Source organism: Oncorhynchus keta, chromosome 27, assembly GCF_023373465.1.
Source record: "Oncorhynchus keta strain PuntledgeMale-10-30-2019 chromosome 27, Oket_V2, whole genome shotgun sequence".
NCBI classification, from domain to species: Eukaryota; Metazoa; Chordata; class Actinopteri; order Salmoniformes; family Salmonidae; genus Oncorhynchus; species Oncorhynchus keta.
Genome location: NC_068447.1, coordinates 41,515,790 through 41,537,875, shown reverse-complemented (window position 1 = coordinate 41,537,875; position 22,086 = coordinate 41,515,790). Strand labels below are relative to the sequence as shown.

The window sequence follows — 22,086 nt, the reverse complement described above, 5'->3', positions numbered from 1 at the left end:
CTTGTTAACATGAATGTTTTTTTCCCCTGTGGTGTGTGAACAGGGGCCGAGAGGGCCCTCACTCTGAAGATGGAGATCCCAGGCCCCATGCCTCCTCTGATCAGGGAGATGTTAGAGAACCCAGAGGCCTTTGAGGACCAGACAGAGAGCAGTGGAGAGAGCTCCCCTCCGCCTGCCCCTCCACCCGCTCCACCAGCCTCCACCAAGCCCCCCGCCACCATGAAGACTGAGGCCGAGGACGAGGAGGACAGCTGGGGGACAGAGAACGGCAGTGAGCCCTCCCCAGAGGAGGAAGATGAGGATGATTATGATGATGGGGATGAAGAGGACAGGGGCTCGGACAGTGAGGGGGAATCCTGGGCTCTGGAGAGTGGCAGCGAAGGGGATAGGAAGAGCCGTGCCAGGAGGGCGCAGTGAGGAGGGGAGGCGATCACACACAAATACAGTCTGTGCACTCAAATACACACACTAACTGACGTAATCATACACACGCAAGCACGCGCGCACACACACACACACACACACACACACACACACACACACACACACACACACACACACACACACACACACACACACACACACACACACACACACACACACACACATACACCCACCTTACCCCTTACAATGCTGGCCCTCCCTCGCTTTCCTCTGTATCCTCTCCATCTCCCTTCTGCACATCAGTCTCTCCAAGCAGGACATGACAGGACAGCAGAGACTTACACCTAACTGTACAGACACTATAACTCAGGTTCTCTGACTCACAGGTTCCTGATAAGTAACATGCAGACACACAGAGAGACCTGCAGAGATACTATTATAAAAGAGGGACGGAGAGACGACATGATGCAACCGACTGGACTCGTGAGTCCTGATATAGAGAAGAGGGAAGCTGGCGTGATGGCAACAAAAACAAAAAGCGGACTCTTTGACAACAAAAAAAAAATCATCACATTTTTGACTATCTTTTTGTTTGTATCTACATAGAGGAATGGCCAAAACAGAAAGCATGAACTGAACAATAGACTATTTCCAACAGATACAAAGCAAACCACGTTTCTCAAAAAGACAAACACAGGATGAAACCAAACTGAATATGCTAATCGATTTTTCTGCTGTTATTTGCTTTTGAATACTGTTCAATTTGTTTTTGTTTTTTCTTGACTTTTCTTTCTCTCTCAATGTATTAATTAGTCCATACATATCTATATATACCATTATATTTTGTTTGTTTGTAATCCTGGTTTTGTAAATGATTTCTTTAGATGAGGTTTTGTTTCCCATGACTACGGATATCCAGAGAGAGAGACGAATCAGAATCCGAACTGGCAGACCTCGAACTGAATCTTCTTTCCAACTGCGCCGCTGGTGTTTTTTGGGCAGTTTTGCGCGCCGTAGATGTCAATGATAATCAACTCAGTAATGTTGTGTTACAGTGACTAAAGTTGTGGATTTGTGTTGTTTATCAGGGGACTAGCATTCATCTATGTGCTTCGTTTCAACGCAACAAACGATGCTGTCGAATGGATAGTGTCTCAGTGCCAAAGTTAGCAACTCAACACACACTGACATGTAAAAGTACACACACACACACACACACACACACACACACATATACTAAACCTCAAACCTATAACAAATGTGCCATTTTGGCTTTGTTTGGTAGACAGAGATTGACAGTTGGCCGTAGCACTTGGCTGTGGCACTTTGATATCTTGTTTTATACAATGCATCTTTATTGCCCAATATTGACAGTACAGTCAATGGCAATCTCATCTTATTCAGCAGTCATTCAATTAGCGAACACAACGGAAATGTAGAGAACTATCATCATCAAATGCCTGTGAAACCCGAAGCACTATTTAACAACGTGCACAAGCAAACACTCGCTGACACATGATCAACACACACGCAGACACACGCAAGTTCAAACCAGGAACTTTTAGTGGCAACGACATGAAAACAGACTTCTCAGGGCTTCTGTGTTACTAAGGACCAAACCCTAGCGGCCGCCACGCTGTAGGGTGCGCTAGGAACAGGCAATATTTATGTGTGTGTATTTTTGACTCAAGTCAGTGGGATCTGACCAGTAAACTCCTAGCTGTACATAGAAGATAGATGACTGGTCTAACAAATGGCGTGGATGCCAGCCAGCCTGTTACCCTTTTCACACTATCATGCCAACCCAAACCAAACCAGTGCTGGCATGGGTATTCTATTTTCACATGGTCCTTTCCAGCACAGTTCCAGGAACTACGGTGGGTGCAGAGCCAGGCCAGCTCTGTCCGGCTCTGTCCGGCTCGGCTCACTGGTGTGAAAAGCATCATCTGTCTCAGACCTGGCATCCGAGAAACCAACTGCCTTCTCGCCCGAAGCCATGACATCATCATGTCTTTGTAATGTTGTAGGATTGTACCCCCGCTCTCTCGTCTTCTTCAGTGAAGTGGCAGGCCCCATGTGTCCTCCCGTCATTTTCTTCTTCTCTTGCCAACGTGTCTCAGTCAATATGTAACCAACGGTTCATGATGCAGCTGGCTACGTGTACATTCCAGAGTTTTGTACACAGTATCGCTACGAAGATACAGTATATGAACAGGAGCGCAACAGACTCCTCCCAGCGGTAGAGAAAGAGGGCCTACTGTACAGTTCTCTCTGAATGTGGCCCTCCTGGTTGGTTTTTGAGTGTGTGTACAGGCTTTAACATGTCTCCTCTGTCATCGGGTGGATGTTCTCTGTGCGGCGCTGTGGCGTCACACAGGAGCGCTTGAGAAGCAGAGCCGGCGAGGTTTGATGACCTCGTTTCCTCTCGGCCTGCCCTGCCCTGCCCTGCCAGGCCTTCATGATGCAAACGTTGCGATTATGCTGTTTTGGTGCCGGTGTTCTCTGTAAAACATGGCCAGGGTATTGTCCAATCTTCTGTTCATACCAACTCTGTCATACAACGAAAAAGCCATATGAACTGTAAGGCACAATAAATTACTTTTGTGAGATTAGTAACATATTTCCTTTGAGAAATGTCTCTTAAAATGTGTTGTAACATTTTTTTCCCCTTCTCAGTCGTGACACACTTGGATGCACTTATGACACCGATATGAATATTCCGTAAACAACCCTTCAAATGATTTGTTACCCAAATGTTTTTTTGATAGCCCTCGTTCGTTCCTTCACCAGCCGCGAGCCTTGCTCCTCAGTCCATTTCATTAGAGCTGAGCACTGCAATGGCGTCATCAACACAATGACTACCAATAGTGGGCGCTCTTGCACTTTGGGTACAGAGACCAGCCAGCCAGCCAGCAGTATCTGTACACCAGCCCTGCATATAGGAAAGGACCGAGCAGGCACTAGTATTACCAGTGTGTTACAATTCATTCATGTTGCCTCCTACTGTAGACAGATGCAAACTTCCACTCCGTGTCCTTGGGACAGTGTTACAGTATACACTGAGTGTACAAAACATTAGGAACACCTGCTACTTCCATGACAGACTGACCAAGTGAATCCATGGTGAAAGCTATGGTCCCTTATTGATGTCACTTGTTAAATCCACTTCAAATCAGTGAAGATGAAGGGGAGGAGACAGGACATTTGAGATATGGATTGTGTATGTGTGCCATTCAGAGGGTGAATGGGCAAGATTTAAGTGCCTTTGAATGGGTTATGGCAGTAGATTCCAGGAGCACCGCTTTGTGTCAAGAACTGCAATGCTGCTGGGTCGTCGTCGTCGTCCCCCCCCGTTTTTCACGCTCAACAGTATCCCGTGTGTATCAAGAACGGTCAACCACCCAGAGGACATCCAGCCAACTTGACACAAACTGTGGGAAGCATTGGAGTCACCACGGGCCAGCATCCCTGTGGGGCAACTCAATATTAGGAAGGTGTTTTTAATGTTTTGTACACTCAGTGTATTATAGCCTCGACGGTTGTTGTTATTAATAGACGTAGACACTAGAGTGAAGAGTGCTAAACAGAGATGGGGGTTCTATCAACTATATGATTGCCATAATTAACTATCGTTAAAAATACAGCTCAATAAAGAGGGACTGGGGATTAGAATAAGGTCCATATATTATTAGCTGCTTTACACGGACTGAAGCTAAACGGCCTCATATATTCAACCCCAATAACACGTTGCTATGGGAACCCTGGGGCAATGGGTAGGAGTGTTGGGGTAGTAAGGGGATTTAAAGAGGCAGGCTGGTATTTTGGGGGGTTTCATCGCCACAATTTCCAATTATACTAGCCATGATTAGTCAATTGATGGTTGGAGCAGATATCCTCTCCAGGTTATTAATGCTGCAAAGCAACGACAAGGTTACAAGGAAGTATACAAGTGAAAAGTAAGAGGGAACGGGCGAATAAGAAGATACAAGGATCGCCAGAAGGGAGAACGCCAGTCCACCCCAGGACGGAGGTTAGCGGTTTCCTTCTATTACTCGGAGAGCATACTGATCACTCAGAAGTCCTGGTAGAGAATCAATAATGAATCATCCTTCGTGAACCATACAGGAACTGGTCTGAATAGAGTAAACCAAGAACTGGGTTTGATTGCGCTTGTTCTGAACATGGGCAATTTTGCATTGATTTCTAGACGTGCTTGCTTGGCGAGTTAAGATCACGTGGATAGTGGCTACCAGCTCTCTCCGAGAGTAGGCTGGTCCCGTTCTGTAGCCAACTCTTCTATCGTCGTCATGCCTGACATACAGTGTATGGGAGCTGGCCTGGGAGGACAGAACACTGGTAGCGCTGTCTGCAACACCGGCCTGGGAGGACAGAATACTGGTAGCGCTGTCTGCAACACCGGCCTGGGAGGACAGAACACTGGTAGCGCTGTCTGCAACACCGGCCTGGGAGGACAGAACACTGGTAGCGCTGTCTGCAACACCGGCCTGGGAGGACAGAACACTGGTAGCGCTGTCTGCAACACCGGCCTGGGAGGACAGAACACTGGTAGCGCTGTCTGCAACACCGGCCTGGGAGGACAGAACACTGGTAGCGCTGTCTGCAACACCGGCCTGGGAGGACAGAACACTGGTAGCGCTGTCTGCAACACCGGCCTGGGAGGACAGAACACTGGTAGCGCTGTCTGCAACACCGGCCTGGGAGGACAGAACACTGGTAGCGCTGTCTGCAACACCGGCCTGGGAGGACAGAACACTGGTAGCGCTGTCTGCAACACCGGCCTGGGAGGACAGAACACTGGTAGCGCTGTCTGCAACACCGGCCTGGGAGGACAGAACACTGGTAGCGCTGTCTGCAACACCGGCCTGGGAGGACAGAACACTGGTAGCGCTGTCTGCAACACCGGCCTGGGAGGACAGAACACTGGTAGCGCTGTCTGCAACACCGGCCTGGGAGGACAGAACACTGGTAGCGCTGTCTGCAACACCGGCCTGGGAGGACAGAACACTGGTAGCGCTGTCTGCAACACCGGCCTGGGAGGACAGAACACTGGTAGCGCTGTCTGCAACACCGGCCTGGGAGGACAGAACACTGGTAGCGCTGTCTGCAACACCAGCCTGGGAGGACAGAATACTGGTAGCGCTGTCTGCAACACCGGCCTGGGAGGACAGAACACTGGTAGCGCTGTCTGCAACACCGGCCTGGGAGGACAGCACACTGGTAGCGCTGTCTGCAACACCGGCCTGGGAGGACAGAACACTGGTAGCGCTGTCTGCAACACCGGCCTGGGAGGACAGAACACTGGTAGCGCTGTCTGCAACACCGGCCTGGGAGGACAGAACACTGGTAGCGCTGTCTGCAACACCGGCCTGGGAGGACAGAACACTGGTAGCGCTGTCTGCAACACCGGCCTGGGAGGACAGAACACTGGTAGCGCTGTCTGCAACACCGGCCTGGGAGGACAGAACACTGGTAGCGCTGTCTGCAACACCGGCCTGGGAGGACAGAACACTGGTAGCGCTGTCTGCAACACCGGCCTGGGAGGACAGCACACTGGTAGCGCTGTCTGCAACACCGGCCTGGGAGGACAGCACACTGGTAGCGCTGTCTGCAACACCGGCCTGGGAGGACAGAACACTGGTAGCGCTGTCTGCAACACCGGCCTGGGAGGACAGAACACTGGTAGCGCTGTCTGCAACACCGGCCTGGGAGGACAGAACACTGGTAGCGCTGTCTGCAACACCGGCCTGGGAGGACAGCACACTGGTAGCGCTGTCTGCAACACCGGCCTGGGAGGACAGCACACTGGTAGCGCTGTCTGCAACACCGGCCTGGGAGGACAGAACACTGGTAGCGCTGTCTGCAACACCGGCCTGGGAGGACAGAACACTGGTAGCGCTGTCTGCAACACCGGCCTGGGAGGACAGAACACTGGTAGCGCTGTCTGCAACACCGGCCTGGGAGGACAGAACACTGGTAGCGCTGTCTGCAACACCGGCCTGGGAGGACAGAACACTGGTAGCGCTGTCTGCAACACCGGCCTGGGAGGACAGAACACTGGTAGCGCTGTCTGCAACACCGGCCTGGGAGGACAGAACACTGGTAGCGCTGTCTGCAACACCGGCCTGGGAGGACAGAACACTGGTAGCGCTGTCTGCAACACCGGCCTGGGAGGACAGAACACTGGTAAGCACTGTTTACATCACCAGACAAGACTAGCTAGAAGGAATGGAGAGTCAGATCAGAGTGTGTGATAAAACATTCAGGGGCTATGCGGACGTCCTGGAGCCATAGTAAAAGGTTGGTAAGGGACATGTCATATGCTAGGAGGGGATGGGGTGATTATGGGAAAGACTGTAGCCTATCACGGCTGGCCCGGAGGAAGGAGACGGGGACATGATCGGCATCCTTTCGTTCCATTACATACACAGCGGATGCAGAGTGGGTAGGGAGCAATCAAAAGGGGGAAAAAGTGAGGAGGGAAGGTTAGGGGAAGGTGAGAAACATTTTAAGATGTAGGGATCATAAATTGAACAGACAGACAGACCGGGAGAAAGATAGAGAGAGAGAGGAGGATGGACGGGGAAGAGGAGGGGAGGGGGCCCGAGCCCTTTGCTGCAAGGAGGGGACTGATTTGGTTAGAGGACAACGCTACGAGTTGGCAAGGAGCTATTCAAGAAACGAAGGTACCACATACCAGAGTGAGGAGGGTCTGCTGGTAGGAACGGGGGGATACAATGGGGGGAAATAAATAAACAAGAAAGGGGAGAGCAGAGGAAAAGAAAAAAGGGGCTGACAGGCTAGGGTGGCAGAGGTCATATAAGAGATGTGGGGGTACGTCCCAAATTGCACTCCATTCCCTTCAGAGGCCTGGTCAAAAATAGTGCACCACATAGGGAATAGGGTACCATTTGGCCTCATCTCATCGGAGATGTGTTCTAGCCTCTGGCTCTTCATATCTTTTACATGTCTAATTAAAAGCGATAAAGAGTGAGGGAGGCATTAATCCACCAGTGATTTCCCAGTTAAGGTTTTAGAGCAGGCCGTAAACCAGCCAGCCTGGCATCATTGATTTTATAATTAGCTACCGTCACCCTGGACTTGGAACGGGGGGAGTGGAGTGATGGGGGGGTGGAACGAGAGAGAACTGCAGGTAAAGAGGAGCAGGAGGGTAAGAACCGAAATGCAGACGGAGAGATGAGACACGTGTAACGAGCAAATTAGCATCAGAAATGTCACGCCCCGGAGGAAGCAGCAGAATTTTTTTGTAAAAAACATTTATCTTCCATCAAAAGACAAACACATCACACAAAATTGATACACATACATGTTTATTTTATTACAGAAACCCACCCACACGAACAGACAGTATATAGTATTTACCAATAACTACTTCTTTTTTTTTTCATTTTTGTTTTCATAAGTAAGATGACCTCAACAAACAAACATACACACCAGAAAACCACTGGGAGCCTTATTGCAATGGGAGTAGGCAGCTGTCCTGAATAGAAGTTACACTCCACACCCACGTAGCTCACAGTAGACATAGAACTTCCCCCGGAAATCTAGATCTGACGACGACAAAACACCCGTCGATCTCGGTGCTTACGGAACGTTTGGTGCACATGCCAGGACGTCAGAATCACTCACACCCAGGGAGGCAAACAGATGTGTAGTACTAAACTACACCACAGGCATAGCTCAACAGGTGCAGAGACGAGGGTACTCCAAAACGTATTGAAGCACAGCCTTCAACTGAGCAGGGATGTCCGTCAGCGCTGACAAAGTTGTTATTATGACGGACTGGGTTGTATGTTACAGATGTCACACTTTTCACTATGGCTTTTTTACAACCCATGTGTGAGCAAACTGTTGTCCTGTATAGTGGCACCAACACCTCGACCCTTTGGACGAACTCTTCAACCCTTACCGGGACAGTCGTGATAGATAATAATACAGTTCAATTGACCCTCAAGACAGAAAAATCAGGGGGAAAGAAAAAGAAACGAGTCTTTTTTTTTTTTAAACGAAGAGGAAATACAACACACGGTGGTAATGATTATGGATGAGAGACGACATGACCCAGACAGGATGAACCCTGGCTTTAGTATGTTCTTCTTATTACACGTATCAACTCTGTAGCTTCAACTAAAACGTCATATCATTTCATTACGATATCACACAAGCGGAGTATTGGTAGAAAATCGTGAAAAATGTCTTTCTTGACCCAGTAGTAATCTAGTCCAGGCCAGACTTCCATGAGCTACAGGAACAACAACCCACAACAAGTATTGCAACGTCGGTGTCCATAAATTAGATGATGTTATGATGAAATTCCTTCGTTTACCAATTTGTTCTTTTAGGTACAAATTTAGAATGGCTTCGTCCCTCTGAAGCAGGTCATTTCTGTATACCGCGCACAGTGAATCTAGCGCATTATTAATGATCTTCTGGGACGTTCTAAACACACATTATTCTTGCTTTAAAACAACACCCCGCTTTAAGATTGACATCTGGTATCAAGTACGAAAGTATTGCAGTGGCTCTACAGCTACCAGCATGCAGGAGCAATAGCTGTATGTTGCGGAGGATAGAATATTGGAAGTCAAATATATTGTGCAACAAAACAAATTAGTAATTAATTACTAGCAACCACCTTTCTTGAGTGTCTCTTCCAGTCTACCTTCAACCTGGTTGCCCTCCTCAACCCGATCGCCCTCCCCAACCCGATCGCCCTCCCCAACCCGATCGCCCTCCCCAACCCGATCGCCCTCCCCAACCCGATCGCCCTCCCCAACCCGATCGCCCTCCCCAACCCGATCGCCCTCCCCAACCCGATCGCCCTCCCCAACCCGATCGCCCTCCCCAACCCGATCGCCCTCCCCACCCCGATCGCCTTCCCCAACCCGATCGCCCTCCCCAACCCGATCGCCCTCCCCAACCCGATCGCCCTCCCTAACCTGATTGCCCTCCCCAACTTGATTGCTCTCAAACTGCCACCCTTTTCCAGAAGCGTTTTCAACCGTTCTCCCCCATCTTGGACGCCTCTCTACCTTTTGAGTCTCCTTTCAACTAGTACTACAGCACCCCTAATAAAGCAGGAATTTAAATGTCTAATAATGAATAACAGAAAATGCTTATAATATAACATCTCAGGTTTTGAATATAAGGAGGAAAAACATTATACATATCTGTACTTTACAATGATTCTTCAAACAAAAGTCTAAGTACGTCTTAATGACTATTATTACAGTAGTCTGAAGTGTTTAAAGTTGTCGGCACCGACGGAAGTGTTCAAATCAACTTTTAGATTTTAAACAGGAGACGGATACATTCACTCAAAATATCTTAATTACAGTGGCTGTCGTGATGCCTCATAATCACGGCATCATAAAGATGACATAACGCCGGTCGTAAAGCTCCCAACATCACTCCTCCCTGCAACCGAAATAACCCTGTTATGAAACATTAACTATCAAACATCTAACGAAGACTTAAATGTTTACGCGTTTCACGCTTTAGAACGACCACGAGAGGCCGTAACTATGATTTGAGCTGTCACGACCTGTTAATGACAGGCATTATGTCATCCTTAGGACCACGTTATGTGCAGGTGCAGCACAACAGCCTAGAAGTCACACATCAAAGAAGAAGTTTATAGAAAAATGTGGAAGCAAATTGCATATTAACATCATTTGTCAGAGAGGTGAGTTGTAGTGTGTTTGTGTGTGTGTGTGTGTGTGTGTGTGTGTGTGTGTGTGTGTGCGCTGAATACTGAATTAAAAGTAAAGAACACACTGACAGTGATGCTGTTGACTTGGTCCTGTATCTCCGCTCTCTACCACTGAGAGGTATTAGCCAGGTCACTGGAAGAGAGGGAACAACGAAGAAAGGAAAGGGTGTGAACAATCAATCAAAATCAATAATCAATCGTGACCTTTGTCGTCCCAATTTACATTCGCGGTGGGGTCACGGAACAGCAGAACTGTAGAAAAGGAACACATACGAGAAGAAAAGAAAAAAGGAGGCGAGAGAAGGAGGGAGGGAGAAATAGAGAGTGAAAGAGTGGGAGAGAGAGTGCTTTAATGATGCTGAAAATTGGCCCGTGACTCCAGTACTAGCCTGTAGCTAAATCATTGCTATAGCCAGCTGTCAACTTACCTGTCCCCTTGTCCTCCCATCTCTCCCCTCCTTCTCCCTCACTGCCCTCTTCCCTCCCTCGCGCTGCCTCCGTCGTACACACTCCCTTTCTCCTCCCCTCCACACTCAACTTCTTTTACGACCCGATATTCAAAACGTCCATCTCTGAGAGCCATACTCAGCCTGTCATCATAAAAAAGCCCTCTGTGTGTGGGTGTGTGAAGCTGCAGTGCATGTACTGCATGAGTGTGTGTGTGTGTGTGTGTGTGTGTGTGTGTGTGTGTGTGTGTGTGTGTGTGTGTGTGTGTGTGTGTGTGTGTGTGTGTGTGTGTGTGTGTGTGTGTGTGTGTGTGTGTGTGTGTGTGTGTGTGTGCTTGCAAGCCACCTGAGGACTGTGTCTGTGGTCTCAGGCAGCAGCAGGGCTGCCTCCTCTCCAGAGCTGTGTCCTCCGCACTGGTCAGTGTTATTCTCCTCCTCCTGCACACACAGAGAGAGAGGGGGGGGGGGACGACAGAAAGAGAGAAAGTTAAAGTGAGTGGTGAGGCATACACATGTAATAATCTAGCAATAAGGCCATAATAGGGAAATAAGGCACTGCACAGGCAGCTCTCTAAGTGCCTTTCTGTGATATACAGTTTATCGGTGACAGTTAAATGAGCCACAGACAGAAGCACTGGAGAAAGCTGCATGTTATCAGCCTAAGGAAACAGCCTGGCTAATTGTACAAGAATTAGTTGTGTGTGTGTGTGTGTGCGCGTGTGCATGTGTAAGAGCATCTGATACTCTCTCTTACCGACTCAGAGCTGTGTGTTAGGGTGTCTCCGCCCGATTGCCTGGGCAACAACAGGGGAGCGGGCTGGCTGATGACGACGCCCCCTCGGGACAGGGACCGGGACATGTCTCTGGGGGAGGAAGGGGGGGTGGAGGGGAGCAGGGAGTCAGGCTGGGCTTGGGGGTCACACAGGCTGTAGTGGGCAAGGGGGCGGGAGGAGGGGGGGGGCTGCCTGCAGGGTTGGCGGGAGGGCTGCAGGGCCTCAGGGTTCTCATCCTCAGAGTCAGACAGAGGACTGTCATGGAGGCCTGTCAGACACACACAGAGTAGAAAACAACAGTGGTAAGTGATCGTCAGAGCAGGGCCAGGAGTTCTCACAGATCAAATGAGTATCGTTGTACATGTCTCTCAGTGCTAGGGTGTTTCCCACGGTGTGAGGTGGGTTCCTCCACTCACTGGTGGAGGCGAACACCGCAGCGCTCCACTTGGCATCTGCCAAAGCCTCCCTCCTCTGTTCCACCTGACCCATGTACTCCATCAGGTCCTGTACAGAGCAGAGGGCCGTCAAGAGACTCGTTTACACATAGACAAGTATTATGCCAAGACAACTCAGGCTCATCACCAAACGGACCTCCGGGCCTCTACACCTCTTGACATGTATAGAAATCTTAAGTCTCCGAAGTGGGAAGGGCTTAGCAGTTGCTATGGAAATGTGTCTGTATGTGGAGAGGGGGAATGGTGGTTGAAGAGATGGGAGGTATAAAGGTGCGGGTCTTGCCTGTTGCTCCAGCAGCAGCTGCTCCTTCTCCTTCTGGGCCACCCTCAGACTGGCCTTCAGCTCCTGGAGCTCCCTGCATGTCTCACCCAGCTGCACCTGCAGGGGGCAGTCATCAAAACAAGGAGTCACATACTTATATACACACACAGCCTAGCCAGCAGCACAGCAGCGCAAGCAATTAAAGGGACGAGCGAACATGACCCAGCATGTTGGCAAAAACACGTCTCTTTAGACAGACGCTTTTATCCGAAGCGACTTAAGAGTCGCGCGTTCATACATTTTTACGTTAAGGGTGGCCTCGGCAATGGAACCCCAAAACCACGGGACCGCAAGTGCCATGCTATACCAACTGAGCCGTACAGGACCAACAAGGCCGAGTGGTTTTCAATACCGTATAGCACGACACATGGAATGTCAGCATCCTGAGCCGAGCCACGAGCGTGTCTGGAGAGGTGATTTTTTTTTTTGTGTGTGTGTGTGTGTGTGTGTGTGTCTATCAATAGCTTGAAATGTCGTTTTGCACGGAGCCTATGGTCTGTGGTACGGTAGGTGTTAAGTCTTTACCCGGTTACAGTCCTTCTCTCTTCCCAGCTCCACTTCCACCTTCTCTCTCTCCATCCTCTCCTCCTGGAGCTTCTTCTCTATCCGCTGCGTCTCTCCATTCAGCTTCTCCAGACGCTCTCTGGCCTTCTGCCATGGGGGGGGGGGGAGACACGCACACCGCTTAACCCAAGTCATGCTGCTGGGACATTCAGATACTTCAATTCAAAGTTCAACCGGAGATACTGGGAAATTGTGTATCGAGAAGACGTGAGGCTTTCCTAGTCGGCCGCAGCTGTCGCATATATAGCGGAACAGAAAGAGGAGACCGTGCCCACGCATCCTTTCCAGCACAGTAATGCAATCTCTAGTTCCAATCTGAGTTGAGTATATTAGTGCGTTACAGTTATCAGTGAGTGTTCTGTACAGGTTGGCGTCTACAGTCACTATCATTGTGAAACGCTTTGACTACTTGAGTAATCCAATTCATGTGATTAAAGTCCATCCATACGATGATCCTTGTCATTACCTCAGTGCTGCACTGCAGGCTCTGTCTCTCCTGGGCCCAGTGTGCTCTGGCCTCCCTCAGGGCCAGGCTGGCGTCGGCTAGCTGCAGGGTGAGCTGTGCCGCTTGGAGCCTGGCCTGGTGCAGCTCTGTCTGGCCCTGGTCCCTCTGGGCCACCAGGGCACACAGCTCTCCCTTCAGGCCCTCGGCACAACGCTCGCTGGCCCCCAGACGCTCCCGCAGGCCCCGCATCTCAGCCAGGGCGGCCTCGCTCTCCGCCTGATAGGAAAGACAAGAGGAGATGATAGTTCAGCAACAATAACATGGTTTTCGTCAGACGACCGGTGAGGCCACGGGACATTGGGAACTTTCCTGTCACATTGTCTTTGACCAACCCTGCCACTCCCTCTCTAACCGCCCATCCCTATTTCTCCAGCCAGCAAAGTTTGCCATGGTCGCTAAAATAACCTCAATAGCCTGGTTAGACGATGATGGGTGAGAACGAGGGGCCGCAGTGGGTACTGCAATTTTCCTGTTGCATTGTGTTTTGTTCAATCCCCTACATCCCTTTTATTAACTACTCTCGGGCCCTCTGTGGGTGGTGCCAGCCTCACCTCTTTCCGCTGCGCCGTACTCAGCCTGTATGTGAGGGTGGTGATGGTGTCACGTAGCTGTAGGGCGTGTGTGTCTCTCTGGGCCAGGGAGCTCCTCAGACCCTGGAACTCAGCAGACAGACTGCGCAACTCCCCCTCGGACTGCTCCAGCTTGAGCTGAGGAAGACACGTGGATGTAAGAAGAGGAAGAAGAGGGGGATGAGGGGGTTGGGATCAGACATGATGGGTGGTTAGTGTTCGGGGCCCAAAATGGCTGCTGTGCATCACCCAGGTAGCATGCTACATGTTGGTAGTGAAAAACACCACATGTTGGTAGTGAAAAACACCACATGTTGGTAGTGAAAAACACCACATGTTGGTAGTGAAAAACACCACATGTTGGTAGTGAAAAACACCACATGTTGGTAGTGAAAAACACCACATGTTGGTAGTGAAAAACACCACATGTTGGTAGCGAAAAACACCACATGTTGGTAGTGAAAAACACCACATGTTGGTAGTGAAAAACACCACATGTTGGTAGCGAAAAACACCACATGTTGGTAGTGAAAAACACCACATGTTGGTCGTGAAAAACACCACATGTTGGTAGTGAAAAAGCACTAAATAAATCCAAGCCATTATAGTACCTGCAGAACTTTCCTCTCTTTCTCCTCCTCCCTCCTTTGAACTGCTTGCTTCTTGGCCCTCTCCTTCATCCTACACACAGAGACGGGGTTAGCATTAACCAGAGAACAGTGCAAGAAAAACAGGCAGGCCGATGGACAAAGAGAGATTAAGGGAGATAAGAGGATGGAAAGAGAGAGATCAACGAGAGATTGAGGGAGATAAAGGATAGAAAGAGAAAGATCAAAGAGAGGGATTGAGGGAGATAAGAGGATAGAAAGAGAGAGATCAAAGAGAGAGATTGAGGGAGATAGAGGATAGAAAAGAGAGATCAAAGAGAGATCAAAGAGAGAGATTGAGGGAGATAAAGGATAGAAAGAGAGAGTTTGAGGGAGATTGAGGGAGATAAGAGGATAGAAAGAGAGAGATCAAAGAGAGAGATTGAGGAAGATAAAAGTATATAAAGAGAGAGATCAAAGAGAGAGATTGAGGGAGATAGAGGATAGAAAAGAGAGATCAAAGAGAGAGATTGAGGGAGATAAAGGATAGTAAGAGAGAGATCAAGGAGAGAGATTGAGGGAGATAGAGGATAGAAAAGAGAGAGATCAAAGAGAGGGATTGGGGAGATAAGAGGATAGAAAGAGAGAGATTGAGGGAGATAAAGGATAGAAAGAGAGAGTTTGAGGGAGATCGAGGGAGATAAGAGGATAGAAAGAGAGAGATCAAAGAGAGAGATTGAGGAAGATAAAAGGATATAAAGAGAGAGATTGAGGGAGATAGAGGATAGAAAAGAGAGATCAAAGAGAGAGATTGAGGGAGATAAAGGATAGTAAGAGAGAGATCAAAGAAAGAGATTGAGGGAGATAGAGGATAGAAAAGAGAGAGATCAAAGAGAGCGGTTGAGTTCCAGGGAGATAGAGAGCGTCTCTGACCTCTCCAGTTCAGTCTCTCGTTCCAAAGCCTTCAGTGCCAGGGCTTTAATGTCATCCTCCAGCTCTCTGATTCGCTGTTCGCTGGCTGCTTTCATAGTCAGTATGGAGCTCTTCTCTTGAGCCAAGGCCTCTCCTGATGCCTCCACCTCCTGTGACAGGGAGGGAGAGAGAGAGAGAATCTACATTCTATACAGTATCCTGAGACTCCTTTGTAGATGGTGAAGCACATTTGACCTGTAAATGAACTGCTCCTGTTTTGACATGTGACATAACAGTAGAATGTACATCTGGGGTTGTGATCTTGTCATTCTACATCAAATCGTTTTTTTTTTACAAAGATAAGTGTTCATGACCAGACACCGGGGCTACTTGGACAGGATCAAATCCCCTTTGGCACGGACATTAATCCTGTCTTGTAATGTTACAGTACCTCCTGCCTCCTCTCCATCTCTTCCACCCTGTCTCTGCTTTCTCGCAGCTCTTCCTTCAGGTCTGCGATGTTCCTCTCCAGCTCCTCACAGCCTCTGTCCCACGTCTCTCTTGCCCTCCTGTACTTCTCCCTCTCTCTCTCCTTCATCCTCTCGGCTGACTCCCGTGCATGGAGCAGCTCGGCTCGCTCCCGAAGACACTCTTGCAGGCGACTCTGGAAGGAGAGAGAGAGAACATTAACTGAGTGCCTAAAAGATGATCCATTTCCATCCTCTGTCTCTTTGCAATTGACTATTGATTCTCACCTCTGCCTATTTCATTTCATCAACATTCGTTCACCCTCTCTATAACTGAAAGAGGATATGGACATCCCTCTACAGTACTCTTTCTCTCTCTCTCTCTCTCTCTCTCTCTCGCACCTGCACTCCCTCATGCCCACCTGCAGTAGCTCGGCCCTGGGTACGACCAGAAGCATGTCGGTCCCCCCCTCCTCTCCGTGGGCTCCTTCCTCCAGGGTGACCAGGTCCTCCAAAGGTTTAGGGGCGCTGAAGGTAAACTGGGAGCTGGCAGAGCACACCTCTCCCTTCCCATCCACGTACACAAACTGGTACTGCTGGGAACTGGACTTGGGCAGATAGGAGGCTACAAGGGGGAGGAAGGAAGTGGGAGAGTGAAATGGTCAATGGATTATTGATCTAGATGTATACATGCTTATACTGCTAAAAATGTATTTATGGCCATGATTTCAGTTATGATGACATGTACACAGTGGTGTAAAGTACTTAAGTAAAAATACTTTCAAGTACTATTTAAGTAATTTTTGGGGTATCTGTACTTTACTATCTATATTTTTTACAACTTTTACTTCAATACATTACTAAAGAAAATAATGTACATTTTCCCTGACACCCAAAAGTACTCATTGCATTTTTTCAAATTCACACACTTATCAAGAGAACACCCCTGTTCATCCCTACTGCCTCTGATCTGGCGGACTCACTAAACACAACTGTTTGTAAACTGTGTCTGAGTGTTGGAGTGTGCCCCATCAGTAAATTTAAAAAAACAAGAACATTGTGCCGTCTGGTTTGCTTAATATAAGGATGTCACGCCCTGACCTTAGAGATCCTGTTTATGTCTCTATTTTGGTTTGGTCAGGGTGTGAGTTGGGGTGGGTATTCTACACCTGCATTGTTTGCTGTTTGGTGTTTTAGGCTGGGTTTCTGTACAGCACTTTGAGATATCAGCTGATGTACGAAGGGCTATATAAATAAATTTGATTTGACTTGATATTCTATACTCTATTATTTGTATTTCCATGTTTTGGCCGGGTAGGGTTGTCAATCAGGGTCAGCTGTCTATCGTTGTCTCTGATTGAGAACCATACTTAGGTAGCCCCCCACCTGTCTTTGTGGGAAGTTTACTTTCTTTAGGGCACATAGCATTTAGCGGCACGGTTTGGGTCTGTAGTGTTTGTTTTGTTCTGCATTTTCCAAATAAAGAGAAAATGTACGCTCATCACGCTGCACCTTGGTCCTCTTCAACAGCCGTGACAAAGGAATTTGAATTTATTGGTACTTTTACTTCTGATACTTTACTATATATATTTTTTACCAAATACTTTTACTCAAGTAGTATCTTACTGGGTGACTTTCCCTTTTACTTGAGTTATTTTCTATTAAGGTATCTTTACTTTTACTCAAGTATGGTAGTTGGGTACTTTTTCCACCACTGCGTGCACTGTAGATAACCAACCTCTGTGACAAGTGGGCATAATCCTGAATGTGCTTTGACTACATCAGACGTCTGTCTCCTCAGTCCTCACGACAGATGATAAATGACTGTGTCAGTGATAGCTGTTCATCTCCCTGACACAACTCAATGACACAGCCGCTCTGCTCAGCCACCGAAGGCCAGGCAATCTGTAGTCACCTCAGCTAGCAATGTCACTGAGAGGACGGAGGACACTTTATACACAGTGTAAAGTCTGCAAGCTCCTGTGCTGTAATGTTAAAGGGACGCTTTTCACTCGGTGCTCTCTATTCACTCCTGACTGCCTTAGTGTAATGTATGGTTGGTTATTCAGTCTGGTCTGGTCTTTGTACCATTGTCTCTCTCGTCCTCATTACTCAACCTTCTACTTCTTAAAGGAATTCAATCAGAGTCGAACAAAGACTGGTTTAAATTCAAAACCGAGATAGAAAGAGCAGGGCGAGAGAGAGAAACAATCTGATCGTCTCCTTTCTGTAACACTATGTGACTTATTGAGTCGTGTCTCTGCGTTAAATATCAGTCACCAGCCTATAGTACCCTTCAACAGGGTCATTCAATTTACTGTGAGACCAATCCAAAGTTGGAGCGTTTCCTTACAGACCTTGGCAGAGTTTGAATGTTGGGAAATAAAGACAGATACCAGCAGACTGTTGAATGGTCTCACACTTTTCGTGAGTGTGGATATCTATCTTTATTTCATGACCCTGCAAGTTAATGAACTTGGGGCGGCAGGTAGTCTAGTGGTTAGAGCGTTGGGCCAGTAACCAAAAAGGTTCCATCCCTGAGCTGACAAGGTAAAAAAAAAATGTAATTCTGCCCCTGAACAAGTCAGTTAACACACTGTTCCCTGGTGGGCCGTCACTGTAAATATGGATTTGTTCTTAACTGGCTTGGTTCAATGAAAAAGAAGAATAATGAATGTGTGTGTACACTACTTTCTGAACAGTCTGAATGTTGACCAGGCACACTTTGTATGAAATAGAGGGAGGGTTCAAAGGGAGGGACTAGTACCCTGGAAGTTAACACAGCAGTTGACATCTGTGCCCTCCTGGTAGCCATCCGGGGCCAGGGCCCAAACAAAGGTGTGGTAGTCCTTCACTGACAACCATCCCACCTGAGGGAGTCAGACAATGGGAGAGAGACAGGGAGACATAAAAAAACACACACAAAAATATGAATATATACAGTAAAAAAAAAAAATTTAACTGCTGTGCATTTCACTTGATTTCCACTCCTCGGAGTGGGTTTTACTAATTTATCGGGTTAACCTTATACCTTGAAGAGCCCGACCCAGTCATGGCTGGCCCAGGTATGTTGCGAGCTGATGCTGTAGTGGCATTCCACGCGGCTCTGAGGGAAGTAGCTACTACCCACGTTCCTAAACTCCACCCTCCAAGCCTTCTCCATGGCAACACAATAACACTGGTGAGTACCTGTGGGGATACAGGTGTGACGGAGAGAAAAAAGATGTACGTCACAACATTTCATTTGACAACCGCTATAATAAACACAGGTAGACACCAAACCTCAGACATGTGTTTCAAACACTTTCAACTACATTTGATTGTGTTGTTTGGTACAACAGAACCAATAGAGTAGAGTCACAAAATAGTACACTTGGAAGTTGAATCAATCACACCTCAAATAACTTCCAACTATTTTAAAGTATTTGACTAATGTACCCCGGGACCTGTTCAGATGAGCATATGGAGAAGTAGGTGAGAGGTGACTGCTGTGAAACAAACTGAGTGAAAGAGAAAGAGTCAAGTCCGGGAGTGTTTGTTCAGTGAAAGATGATCCCCTCTCAGTGACCATATGGAGGGCACGGAAAAGCATGGGGGAAGGCCCCCCCCATAGTAAAATCTAGATGACAGTTAAGCCCATAACGACCATAACACATTACATGACAACAACACCGAGACTATTTATTACAGCCAATTGCCCAACACCTTGTTGTTATTGTACACCACTCTGTTTCTACTTTACCTTTATTTAACGAGGCAAGTCAGTTAAAGAACAAATTCTAATTTCCATGACGGCGTAGGAACAGCGGGTTAGCTGCCTTGCTCAGGTGTAGAACGACAGATTTTATTTAGTTTGTCCATTCGGGATTTCGATCTAGCAACCTTTCGGTTACTCGTCCACACGCGCTAACCACTAGACTACCCTGCCGCTCACTCTAGTCACGTGTCGACATACATACAGCCACGTGGGACTAGTATCCAGGCATAGACACAGCAGCCAACAAAATATACATTTGATATCTTTCACTATTGAACTGGCAGGGATAAATGATGACAGGTTTTCAGTCTAAATCCCTGTAATACAATGCAACCTCTAACTAAATTAAGAGCATTGTATTAAAACAACTGCACGGCGCATTAGGCCTATATCTAACATTTCTGGCTAACACATGCTCCATATTACTGAGATTACAGAAGTGGAAATAGTGAGAACTCTTGAGAAAGTGTATGAGGTAATAACACGTTCATAAACCATGTATAACGCATTAATAAGCACAACACACACAACGTGCAGCCGTCAGTCCGCTTGACACGAGCATTATTTCATGTTTGTGTTCTGTTTATTTTGTTAGAAATGAGCAAAAACCCACAAACAATACAATCTGTGGTAATAAACGACTTATTCTATTATATAACTAAAATATCTCTAAACGTTAAACAAAAATGTTCAAATTACACCGCACGAGAAAATAATGTTCAAATTACACCGCACGAGATTCGTGTCAAGACAAGGCCCACCTAGCCTAGCAGCTGCAGTCTCCAGTGTGCGCAATAATAGACTCCAGTGGAAAAAGAAACCCACGTTGTGTGCGCGACTCCCTTGATGCGCAAAAGCCAATAATCAGGACCATCGGGACCGTTAACCGATCTCGCCGTAGTGTAATGTATTAAAGAAAAGGTGTGCACCATCAACAAATACCTGTACCAAATAGGACCATTTGCTCGTTTTCCTTTGTGTTCGTTTCTGCATAGGGAGAACTCTACGCAGATACAGATCGTCAGAGTTTATTTGACTGAAACTCACCTTATTCTGGTCTGTTTGCTCTGCAGATTGTCCAATTGATCCGTCCCTATTTAGATTAAAGGCAGACAAAGTCCATCCGTGTCAGAAAACGATTCAGCGTTTTTTTAAAGATGCACAACGACGTCTCTTCGCTCTCAGCTGTTCCACTAACCTACAACAATAACAAAAACACACGCATCACAGTGGTGGTGTGTTTTGCTGTATTATGGGAACTGCTGTTCTTTATAGCTGGATGAAGCACAGATCTGAAGCTAGAAATTATAGGAGGAAAACTACAACCCCCGAACACAGAGGAGACGCTCAAAGGTCGGGTTACGGGAAATCGCGTTTTGTAATTTGATGATTCTCCGCGTCCATGGCTGGTGCATATTCTTTTCTCGCCGATTGCATTACGCACGCACTCTCATTGGTCATGTCATGGCCTTAATATAAACGGTCCTATTATAAAGCGCAACATCATCGATGCGCAGCGGAAAACAACTCATCGGGTTTAATATGAATTGCTTTTGATGCGAGCAACCCTAATGCATTGCATTTGCGACAACAACGAAATGGCAAATTGCTGTAATACTGTCTATCATAGCTGCCTGCTCCCAATATGGTCTTGTTTAGTCCCTTTAAAATGAGTAGCCTTTGATTTACTTGTCCATCTCCAGGAAAAACAGAACTCTTAATTCACTCGTGAGAGACACTTGAGCATTGCTGGCATGTCAACATTGGCAGATGAACAGACATGACAAACGTAGGAGAGGTAGTGTTACATGACAACACTCCATTTGGGATGGAGTGCTAGCATACTATAATAAGCCCCCCACGCAAGGCATGTGGAAAGGACTACAGACTATCACAGACTACAGAGGTAAATCCAGCTGCCCACCGAAGCCTCCCTTAACACATTGTATGCTCGCGTCGAGGCAGCCAAGGACAAGGACAAGATTCAGATACTGAGCGCTCTCCCTGTCTCTGTGTGGACCCAGACACAGGATCATTCAGTCTATGGTATCTATGTGTGAGTGACTTTGAACAACAAATATTGAGCAGGATGACTCTCGCTGCTCCGGACGACCAGGTGCTTTCCCTCTCCGAGGCTCCGGTAATCCTTGGCCATGTCCTGGATGGTGTCTTCCCGGACATCTTCATCCTGTCCCGGGCTGTATTCCCCACCTGCTTCAAGGAGACCACCCTCGTCCCAGTGCCCAAGAAAAACAAGGTGACATGCCCAAATGACTATCGCCCCGTCACACTCACTCCGGTCATCATGAAGTGCTTCGAGAGGCTGACATCCCACTCCACTGGACCCTCTCCAACATGCCTACCGCTCCATCAGATCCACGGAGGATGGCATTTCCATCTCTATTCACATGGCCATGACACATCTGGACAAGAGGAACACCTATGTGAGAAGGCTGTTCATTGACTACAGTTCAGCATTCAACACACAGGGGGTTGGTGGCACCTTAATTGGGGAGGACGGTCTCATGGTAAGGGGGCAGACCCCAGGGGCAGAGGGGCAGACCACAGGGTGTGAGGATTGGCGACAACACCTC

At 47.8% G+C, this 22,086-nt stretch overlaps 2 protein-coding genes across 9 annotated transcripts in view; one reads left to right on the top strand and one right to left on the bottom strand.

The window, feature by feature from the left end:
* Positions 1-3,000, top strand: part of LOC118360088 (retinoic acid receptor gamma-A) — an 84,833-nt gene extending 81,833 nt beyond the window's left edge. For all 8 annotated transcript variants that reach the window (XM_052482443.1, XM_052482444.1, XM_052482441.1 and 5 more), the window contains one exon: positions 44-3,000. In XM_052482443.1, coding sequence (XP_052338403.1) covers positions 44-417 — 374 coding nt within the window. In that variant the 3' untranslated portion in view covers positions 418-3,000. The remainder of the gene's footprint in view (positions 1-43) is intronic.
* Positions 3,001-10,119: 7,119 nt separating this feature from the next.
* On the bottom strand, positions 10,120-20,720 carry LOC118360335 (calcium-binding and coiled-coil domain-containing protein 1-like). The gene is made up of 15 exons (XM_052482440.1): positions 20,540-20,720; positions 18,767-18,924; positions 18,503-18,605; positions 16,158-16,360; positions 15,720-15,932; positions 15,290-15,438; positions 14,381-14,450; positions 13,752-13,907; positions 13,162-13,416; positions 12,657-12,782; positions 12,093-12,188; positions 11,771-11,858; positions 11,336-11,622; positions 10,928-11,019; positions 10,120-10,268 (listed from the first exon to the last, which is right to left on the bottom strand). Exons 2-15 carry the CDS (start codon positions 18,896-18,898, stop codon positions 10,241-10,243), a joined length of 1,998 nt encoding a protein of 665 aa, XP_052338400.1. The 5' UTR covers positions 18,899-18,924; positions 20,540-20,720; the 3' UTR covers positions 10,120-10,240.
* Between the last annotated feature and the right edge of the window lie 1,366 nt (positions 20,721-22,086).

Excerpts from the sequence above, each read along its gene's own strand:
- LOC118360335 (XM_052482440.1), bottom strand. The coding sequence starts at position 18,898 with ATGGAGAAGGCTTGGAGGGTGGAGTTTAGGAACGTGGGTAGTAGCTAC. Across the intron at positions 13,417-13,751 it reads GTACGGCGCAGCGGAAAGAG|GCGGAGAGCGAGGCCGCCCT; the intron begins GTGAGGCTGGCA and ends CTTTCCTATCAG. Across the intron at positions 11,859-12,092 it reads AGCTGCTGCTGGAGCAACAG|GACCTGATGGAGTACATGGG; the intron begins GCAAGACCCGCA and ends TGCTCTGTACAG.